This window comes from Nymphaea colorata, chromosome 6 (assembly GCF_008831285.2).
Source record: "Nymphaea colorata isolate Beijing-Zhang1983 chromosome 6, ASM883128v2, whole genome shotgun sequence".
Lineage (NCBI taxonomy): Eukaryota > Viridiplantae > Streptophyta > Magnoliopsida > Nymphaeales > Nymphaeaceae > Nymphaea > Nymphaea colorata.
Genome location: NC_045143.1, coordinates 12,345,660 through 12,356,476, shown reverse-complemented (window position 1 = coordinate 12,356,476; position 10,817 = coordinate 12,345,660). Strand labels below are relative to the sequence as shown.

Below are 10,817 nucleotides of genomic sequence, written 5' to 3'. Positions count from 1 at the left end.
TATCTAAAATGACTACTCCATTATAAAAAATTTCAAAAGTATTCTCACTCATTCTTGGTGCATATTTATTACGTGGACACTTCTGTTTACGCAACTCAATCTGCAACCTTACCTATTCCGGATTAGTTGTATGAGCTCCCGAAAGAAAATTGAGCCGCAATCAAATAAAAATATTACAAGAGAAGAAGGACGCGAGAGAGAGAGAGATAGAGAGAGACGCGGTTGCTTCCTACCAAGGCGACCTTCATTTCACCCGCCTCTCCCTTACCAGCCGTGCCCCATCCTTCATACTTTCCCCAGCCCTCACCCACCCCTGGCCTAACTTTCTTTCTGTTTGTCTCTTCTGCCCAGCTGGCCACTTATACGTTTCTCTCTTTCTCTCTCTCACTCTCTCACCGTGAAGAGTCTGGTCGGTTGGGAGAGGGAAGGAGATCAGACGTGAAGTAATTGGTAGCAGAGACAGCGAGAATGAGGGATTTACTGGTGGTGCTTATGTGGTTGCTGGTGGCGGCCGTGAGTTGGGGAGAGGGGAAGAATGAAGATGTGAGGGTGAGGGTGGTGGGGAAGGCGGCCATCGCCACCACCGACGAGCATTTCGTGTGCGCGACGATCGACTGGGGTCCTCCTCAACGCTGCGACGCTACCGACACCCGATGCCTTGCAGCTCATCCCCAGACTTCCGTCCTTAACTTGGTAAACTCACCTGCACTTTACAATCTCTCTCTCTCTCTCTCGACTAAAATAAGCACCATAGACATAAGATCTACGCTGCGTGAAGAAGCCGATCAAACCCAATGCTTGTTTAACCAATGGATTTCAGCCATCGAGGATTTGGAATCCCTTCACACATTTGTTGAAAAACAAGGGTAAGCCTCACATTCCGTGGAATTGAGATCGCGGCGTTAAGGCCACACCAGACCTATGTTTTGATGGTTATGCTCTTTTGCATTATTAAGTTGCAATAACTGCCGAACTTATCAGTAGGAGAGTCTACCTCAAATGATACTACGGGTTGATTTGGATACTAAAACTATTATTCTATAAAACTATTATTCTATAAACCTGCTCTAATAATTAGAACATATTTAAATATGACACTCACCAAGTATTCCTACTACCAAGCTATCCGCCTAGTGAAAATTGATTGATGAGTGGTTGCTTCATAAGCATTAAAGAGGTGGGTGTTTCATTATTTCGAATATTTGATTTTGAAAGTTTGTTTTAGCAATTGACTTACTTTGATTATGGTTTGAGGACCGTATATTTTTCAGTATCACTTATGCATTAAATATATGGAAAGTAACAAAAAGAATTAAGCTTCGGCTTGAGATTCCTGGATTTTAAGCCGCAAGGTTCAAATATGTAGTGTAATTAATCTTGCGTCTTTTAAACGTAAGTTCTCATATCCTGCTTAAAAATGAAGGGTGGTCTTGACCTCTTATGGCACCTCGAATCTGTGATTGGAGGCAATCAAACGCACTCCAAGTTTCCCCACAATATTGCTTTGGACCTCCCATGATAAAATATTCAATACATTTAGTCGTATTTTAGTTTTGCTAAGTTACAGCCACATGTTGTGGTGAGTGTTCATGGGCTCTATGTGCAGTGGTTTTGCTTTCTAAAGTTCATAAAGCATGCTTGTGGTGAAGTAAAGGTACTAAGAGGGTATTGAACTAAGGTGTTCAAGAGAGAGGATGAAGTTGCCATGCAGTTCACACCAACAATAAAAGGAAAAAAAAAAAAAGGCCGGTAAAAAGCTAATATTGTGTGTCAAAAGAACCGTCTGTGACGCATTCTGGCAAAACGTCATTATTGCTCCAACCGTAAATGCGGCTGAAAATAGAATCAACGACAGCCGTTTGACCATTAGTGTGTCCGCTGAACCGTGGCGCTCTTACGTTAGATCGAGGTAAAAAAGGGTCTCTTGAGTTGAGTGACGCCTTTATCAATGCATTTTTCTTTCCATGCCACCAAAGGGTCGCTTTCTTTAGTAGTTAGAGCGTGTCTCAACCATAGGACCCTTTCTTTGTCTTGTTCTGAGAGGTGGCCTCTCTCACCAATATAATGGCCACTTCATCTCCCATCAGTATTACGTCCACTTCAAAATCGAGTTCATTGGATTGAAAGAAATGAGATCTAGTTTTGCAATTGAATTTAGACCTTTGACAAGAAAATCAGATCCCACTAGCATATACAACATCAAACTCTTATATGAAATAGTCAGGTCTTTAGATATTGAGTCTTAGTTAGATTTTGGACTCTGGTTTGAATCAGGCAAAAAAATACTTACTGAATATTAATTTATTGAATGAAATTGATATTCAATTATTTAAGAAGCGGGTTGTTCGGGCTGCTTTCTATTTAGTGGCCAGCCATACAAAAGCTTGTTATATGTACGGAAAAAAAATATACATTAAAGGGTGTAGGGACATTAAAGGGTATAGGGACTAGAATAAAAAACAGAGTTAGAAATTTTTTATGAGGGAGGTTGAATTAAAGTTTTTAAATTTTAATTAGGGTTGAAGTATCATTTTTCAAAATTTTTATATAAAACAAGTAAAATTTTGTAAATTTTACAACTAGATTTTTAAAAAAAAAAATTTGAGGTAGAGGGAGGGCACATGCGGGGCCGTACCTTGACTATGTTCCTATCCAAAATACCCTAGTCAACAAAAAAAAAAGAGCCCTTTATAAAGACAAAAAAAAAAAGGTAAATGAAAAAGTTGAAAATATAAAAAAGGCATTTCTTCTTAAATTTTTTTTAAAATATGCCTCAACGCTCCATTTTTTTTTCGGTGCATATCTGGTGCGTGCACCATACTCTCAGCAACCTATCGGCGGATAAGAGCAAATACGATTGCGACATTTTGATCATGCAGTCGGGTGGTACTTTCTCCTCTAGCCTTTTCCCCTAATATACGTATTTCCTGTTGTTTTGCACTTCCAAGGCGGTGATTCGCCTTTCTAATCAGATCCACATCGAGGGTGTTGCTTGAACGTAGAACTAACCGGATTCTGCTCCTTTTCTTTTGTAGGATTTGAATAACCCTCTTCTTGCTAAGGCTGTCAAAGGTAATGAATGATATTTCTCTCTCTCTCTCTCTCTCTCTCTCATTGAACTTTTTTTTATACAGATTTGGTAAACGAATTTGGGTCCACTCGATAGTTGAATTTGAATTCAGTACTTAGTTTTATAACTGAATTTAACTTCAAGTTAGTCTGACTTTTATAACGGTCCAATCCAAACCTCATTACACTAAATCCTATTGAATAAAATTTTGTAAAATTGGATCTAACGTCTTAAATTCAAACTGCGATTCACGTACCTACTAGACCATCTGGGATATATGACTAGAAACTAGCGACAAGAGGAAAAAGAAAAAGAGAAAAGGTAGGTAACGGGGTGGCGGAGCCAAGAATTTTAGTTTTGGTAGTTTCACCCATTTTGATCTAAACGCTCTCACGCCTGGAGTACTCCCTCTTTCCATTTTTATTTGTGAATTTTTAATTCAATTTTATTTTCTGCTTTTAAATTCAATTTAAACTAATTCAAACCATTTTTTAAAATCAATGAAGCTGAAAAATTGGCTGATACGGGTCCATACCTAATGATCCATATCAGCAGTATGTGATATCGATGAGAAAAATAGATACCCCACCCAACATCATTTTTTTGCAACATCGGTTGATTCAAATGCTTATTTAGATACACAACTCTCTAGCTTGGGACAATTTTTTTGTTTTTGTGAATACTTGCTTACATTTTGAATTTCTGTCTGAATCTCTACTAGCGAGCATAAAGTGAGGTAAACCTTATTTGACACTTGTTTTAAAAATTTCATAAAACTGTATAAAACTTTTGGCTACTTCAAACATTAGCATAAGATAAACAATGATAGATAATGACAACTTTTGTTAAATATATATTAGTTGTTATAACAAATTTATGGTTTTCAAGTAAGTAGATTAGGTAAGTGAAGTTTTGAGTTTCTTAAGAGGTGTTTGACATCAATAACACATTGTTACTGTCTTATGAATCTACCCCAAAAAGTGAGGTAGATCTATAAAACACTTTTTAAAATTTTAAAATGTCCAATGAATCAAACCAACTTTTGGGTTAGGTGCATGAGACGGTCATGGAATATTACTGTCTCCAAAGGCCGACCTTTAATTTCTTTCCAAAATTTTTAAGTAGGACTAGGTTTTGCGGCGACACCAGGCACAGCAGGTGCATTACCCAACCCATAATAACCGGGAAGACCCATTAAAAATGCATAAACGAAGCCCACCCCTTGGCCGCAGGTAAGAAATTGGCCGGGCCAGGTCGAAGATCATATGGGTCATTGGCCAAATAATCTCTCCAGTAACCAGCCGATTCAATTTAAACAGATTAGGTTAGATCTGATTCATAAACGGCATGTTTACTTAAATAATCTTGTAAAAGACTTTATTATATAGTTATTTGAATATAGGTAGTGACCCTAAAAAAAAAAGAAAGATTAGATATTAGTAATTTGAATTTATAGTAAGGTGAAAAATTTATATTATATAATATTGGGGCTTTACTTACTCGATCATCGAATTAGGGTTTTTCTCACATCACCCTTAAACCAGGCCCACCGGAGGCCGGTGATCCAGCTCGGCTTGCAGGCTCATTAAGTAAACAAGCTGGGGCAGGCCCAGGTCCTAAAATGCCCAAGGGTCCATTTTTCAACCCAGCAAGGCCCATCCAATGCCGTCTTTCTTTTGAGCAGTGAAATTTTTCATGAATATTGAACTCGGGGTTTTATTTGAGGATGTGTAAAATGTTTCTCTAGTGTAGTGAGTATTAAAATGAAAACTAGAGTATTCCCTCCTTAACACTACTCCTAAAGTAATTAAAAAAACAAAAAATTCTTTCATTTGTCATGGAATTTGTGAGGAACCAGCCCCTCTTCTCTCTCTCACTAACTATATCAAGAGAAAAGAAGATATAAAGATAAAAGAAGAGGGGAAGGAAAAAAAAACAAGAACACACAAGAAGAATCAACCCTTTAAGTTGACAACTTAAACATTGTTAAAAGCCTATTAAGTTGGGATCAGTCTGCAACAGAATCAACATTTTCTCTCTTTTGTTTCCAGCACATTTGACCTAACATTGGGCAATGGGCACATCCGCACACACAGATCCCCAACAACTACTAGGAACAACTCAAACAACTGATGTATCACTTTTTATTTTCAATACCTTAATTTGGTTGTACCTTCACGAGTAGCCGTCCCACCTGACACAGTCTTTTTCAAGTCTAAACTCTAAATAATAAACTTTACATTTATTTTCCATCTTTGTCTTGAAATATAATTTGAAAACAAGCAATGCCAATTAAAGAAAGGAAGTTGTTCCTGACGGTAAGACCATATAAGAGTAATTCATAGCTTTAGATTACATGTCCTTTGTTTTTAAACAAAAAAAGATCGGCAAGTTGGGTGGAGCAAATCCCGTCCATATTATGCCAGGACAAAAATCCGTGTATATGTATGCCTTAACCTCCTTTATGGTGTTCGACACCAGCTGTACGAGGTAGAACAATTAAGTTGTCTGTGGTATATATATATATATATATATATATATATATATATATATATATATATATATGATGATTGGTAGGTACTAGACCACCAGGGGAAGGGTTGAAAACCAGACCTCTTAATTCATGTTAAAAAGTGTTTTAAACAAAATACCTTCTACTATTTTTATAAACACTAATTTAATATAAATCATGCTTTTGTTCAAGTCATTTTGTTAAAAATTGATCTTTATAGTACCAAAATTTTGATGTCATAAGAGCCGTTCATCTTTTACTATTAAAAAGACATTATTTAACTAAGAAAACAAACAACTTAATAAGTTTCTCATCAAATCACTCTTAACATCATATCTATAAGGCTAGATTTCAAAAAGTTTATTTTAATTATTAATTTCAATAGGTCTGGTTTTTGTCTCTGGTTTTTACCATCTTTCCTACACACACACACACACACACACACACATATATATTTATATATATATATACCAATCAACCATGTGAAATAGTCTTGACATTTACACAATGTTGACAAGTATGAGCGCTATACGTGCCATTATAGACATTCAGTGGAAACTGGGAAGTTGAAACCGTTTGAATGAAGCGGAACAGTGGGAAGATTTGGAATGCAGCTGATATTGACTGTCCAATAGTTTGTGGCAGACATGGTCATGGTACTCTGGATGGAGATAATAATTCTACGGGTACCTATCTGAAACATTGCATCTTTTATGAATTCGTTGTCACTCTTGCCGCAGCTTTTAATCATCTGAGGATAAGGGTTGGGGGCTCCTTGCAAGATCAAGTTATTTATGGCGTTGGGGAATTGCAGACCCAATGCTTGCCCTTTGAAAGGGAGAAAAAAGGCTTGTTCGGTTTTACTGAAGGTTGTTTACACATGGACAGGTGGGACGAGCTTAACAAGTTCTTCAACCGGACAGGGTACGTTTCAAGTTGGTCGAGTTTCATCTCTTCAATCCTCTTTTTTGTTGTCTTTCTGCTGGTCATTTACCATGATAACTGATCAAGAAGAAGCTGTAGAGCAAGTAGATGAAAGTAATCAAAATTTGACGTACTTGCGCGAATTAAGTCCTTTAACGTCCTGGGTTCAATGAGATACATAGCTGAATGGTTAGGTGCTTCATTGACTGAGAAATCGCTAGTTTGAATTTCATATTGGTTATTCTGAGGTTGCCTGACAAATAATAATAACTAAAAAGTAGATGTGAAGATGAATTTTTGGCATTTTCTGATCTTCGTCCTAAATTATGTGTATATTTCCAACTGTGTATATGTTTTCCCAGTCCAATTGTGGTAAAAAACACTGATGTTCCACTGAAAATATGTGCTATTGTCGATGAATGTTATATTGAACTTTTGAAATCCGGCTCTTGCATTTCATCTACAACCAGCATCGTCACCTAATACCACTTGAAGTAACTAAGTGAAATGTCTGTTACAGGGCAATTGTCACCTTTGGTCTAAATGCACTATATGGGAGGAGAAAAGGTGCAAATGGTGTTTGGATTGGCGATTGGAATCTTAACAACAGTCGTTCTTTTATAGAATACACAATTGAAAAGGGATTTCAAATCGATTCATGGGAATTTGGTAAATTAAGATTCTGTCCTCATCATCTAGACATATTGTTCCAACTATTCCTTGGATGCTTACTTGATCATTATTTGTCAGGGAATGAACTCAGTGGGAGAGGTATTGGCGCACGTGTATCTTCCAAACAATATGCAAAAGACTTGATTAAACTCAGATCCCTACTGAATGAGATATACAGTAACTCCTCATCGCTCCCATTGTTGTTGGCACCAGGTGGCTTCTACGACCAACAGTGGTTTATTCAACTTCTTCAACGGTCAGGGCCAGGAGTAGTTAATGTCTTAACTCATCACATTTATAATCTTGGTGCACGTAAGATGGCAGATAGTTTTTCTTTTCTAATTTCATAGCATGGATAACTCCTAGTTTGTGAGCACTGACATATTCATTTATTTGTGGGTTTAATTCAGCTGACGATCCCAAACTCATGAAGAAGGTATTGAACCCAGCCTATCTTAGCCATGCAGCTGGGACGTTCCGAGGTCTTCATGGAGTTATAAAAAAATTTGGTCCATGGGCAGCTGCTTGGGTTGGAGAAGCTGGTGGTGTTTACCATGGTGGTGCCCTTGACTTTTCTGATAGATACATCAACAGTTTCTGGTCTCTCTCTCTCTCTCTCTCTCTCTCTCTCTCAGATTTGTTGGTTGGAGTTATATCTGTTCTTTTTGCTTGCTCGGTTGGAGTTTATCTGTTCTTTTCGCTTGCTTGGTCATGTTTTTATGCTGGTTGTGTTTTACTGCTGTTGATCCTTAGCACCAAAAGCTCTGTTAGCCTCGTTGGCCAACGATCACTACAACTTCTCGTTGTAGCACTCACACACACAGCCGCAATAAGCCCAACTCCTCTTCACGTCAATAATAACTTCATTAGGGTTTGCTTACCTCATAAGAGGGTTTAAGTACATGACGTGCTGGGTTGGGTTGCTCATTCTAACCAGACCGGACCCGGAACAAAAGAAATTATTAAAGCAAAAGATACACCCACAACTGTTAACGACAATTAAAAGAAACTGAAATAAAGCTGAAGCTCTAAATCAGATCTTCTGAACTCACATGCTAAGTTTATCTGTTCTTTTTGCTTGCTTGGTCATGTTTTTATGCTGGTTGTGTTTTACTTCTATTGATCCTTAGCACCAAAAGCTCTAAATCACATTTTCTGAACTCACATGCTACGTCTCCTTATGCACTAGCCATGTGGAACTTGCCACCCGTCTGCCGGCGCTCTTCAATGAAATATGCAAGACAGGCATTTCAATATGTCTCAGGAGTTTAATTATATGCACTATCATGTCACAGGTACTTGGATCAGCTGGGTATGTCATCCAGGTATGACACTAAGGTGTACTGCAGACAGAAATTGATAGGCAGCAACTACAGTCTCCTGAATGTAGAAAAAATGGTACCATATCCTGATTACTACAGGTGAGGACTCAACATATATAGTTGATCTCCATATTTATTCATCCAGAAATCCAGCATATATGTAAATAGTGGATCTTCATTTCTCTTGCCTCATTTTCTTGGCAGTGCATTATTGTGGCATCAGCTCATGGGAAGAAGAGTTCTTTTCACCAATGTTACTGGATCACCCTATTTGAGAGCGTATACACATTGCGCAAAAGATAAAGTGAAACACATTATTTTCTCTAAATGTTGTTTGTTTCTTTTGTTGTTTCAGTTCTTAGTTATCTTAGTTTCATTCTTCTATCGTCCATTATGTGCTGCAGCCAAAATTCAGCTGTAAGAGAAGCTCAATATCTGAAGCTATAAGGTTTCCTTTCTCTTGCTGCAGGCTGGAATAACGGTACTTCTGATAAATCTGAGTAATGACACAAGATTTAGGATCATACTGGAAACCGATGCAAATACCACTGCACCATCTGAGGATCTCATCATCAGTAGGAAGGGAAGATTCATGGATGAATTTAAAAGGGCTGTGGCATGGGTAGGCAAGATGGCTTCCAACCCAAAATTTAGGAGAAGTGAGTATCATCTAACTCCAAAGAATGGAGACCTCAGAAGCCAAACCATGATGCTGAATGGTGAGCCTCTAGAGCTTACCCACAATGGGGACATCCCCACTTTTACTCCAGCATTTGTCGACGCCAACTCCACTCTATCCATCATGCCCTTGTCTATCGCATTTGTTAACTTCCCATACATTGATGTTCCGGCATGCTCTCCAAGTAAGGCTAGCCCCTAGAAGACTATGCATCTTCTCCTGTGGTTCAAGTTGCATGTTATTCCTTCGATGATAGCATAATCCTGGAGCAAATTAACAAGTGGGAGACTTTGTTAGATAGGCTTGTGAATTAGTGGTCTTCTTCAACCTGCTAAGCTCTCAATTTCCTCTTGTGAATTAGTGGTCTTCATCAACCTGCTAAGCTCTCAATTTCTACAAATGTACTTGATTTCAGTTGATTGTGTGGCCTAAGGCACTAGTTTTTGCTCCAGTGGAGAGATACTTGTTAACAATTAGGTGCGTGGAAGGCATTATAGTATTCAATATCGTGAATTTTTTTTCCTATCAGTTCATGCGTCATACATCGCATGGTGGGTCTTTCAGAATAATACAAGTATGCGACTGGTATCAATCGAGTTGAATTTCTATGTTGTGATGCTCTCGGTTGTACTCACCAAGGCAAATTTGGAATAAAAATGAAAAGGATTTTCTGTGAGAAGTCATCAAGAATCTTTAATTTGTTTATTAATTTTGGGATCTTTTATGTTTTCGTTGTATGAAACAAATTGGGACTATCCCCTACATTAATGAGATCCAGAGAGAACGGCCTTCTTTTTGTGCTTGGCTTATTTAAATGTATGAATAAGCTGAATTGAACCACAAATTGTGGTTTGTTTTAAGGGGATGTTTGAAATATAGGTTCAAGATTGTTCCATCAACAACTGCATCCATCTAAATGATGGCTTTGTAGTTTACATCCTAAGCAAAATACCAGACATCAATGTACTTCCCCTTGACCAGTGGATCAAATATTCATTCACCTCAAGGACGTTGAATTCATAGAATGCTAAGAACAGCGATATGCATTTGGATAGAGCAGACTGTGTAGATTTATTATCAACAGTTGTATATGAATTTAGAGAACTCAAGTCCAGCTTGAGTTCCCTTCGTAAGTTGTGATGTAAAATATATATTTGTATATAAGAAGCAGGTAACTATCCAACCTTTAAATGTCAGATTTAAAGGGAAATGTTTGGATGTTGATTTTAAGTATATTAAATGGTGGAGATTAATTTAAAAATATAGAAGCCAAACTGTTTTTTCAAGACCAAAATACATATCAAAAGGTAATTGAACAATAAATGTGGTACCTTCATATTACCTTTTTTGAAGAACATGTGTCAGGCTATTAGCAATAGTAAAAATCATAAAAGTATGTATTCTATGCAAATGCTAAACATGTCATTAATTAGGATAAAAAAAGGCACATTGGACAATATTAAAGATTTACAGTAGCTAGTAGAACTCTGAAATTAAGGGCCAAGCTTATAACTTGGTGTTAATTTAAAAGTTGGTATCTAATTAATATTTACCAATATTAAAAAGTTCATTCTTAACATATCGTAACATGGTCCACATTTGGTTCAAAAGTTGGATTTGATTCAGTTGTAAATTTAA

The 10,817-nt window shown here is 37.4% G+C and overlaps 1 protein-coding gene across 1 annotated transcript; it reads left to right on the top strand.

Annotated features, from left to right (window-relative positions):
- Window positions 1-338: 338 nt before the first annotated feature.
- On the top strand, window positions 339-9,857 carry LOC116255575 (heparanase-like protein 2). The gene is made up of 9 exons (XM_031631445.2): window positions 339-693; window positions 3,036-3,072; window positions 6,323-6,506; window positions 7,027-7,175; window positions 7,257-7,490; window positions 7,589-7,778; window positions 8,474-8,599; window positions 8,705-8,804; window positions 8,970-9,857. The coding sequence occupies exons 1-9, from the start codon at window positions 469-471 to the stop codon at window positions 9,378-9,380; spliced, it is 1,656 nt and encodes a 551-aa protein (XP_031487305.1). The 5' UTR covers window positions 339-468; the 3' UTR covers window positions 9,381-9,857.
- Window positions 9,858-10,817: the final 960 nt, after the last annotated feature.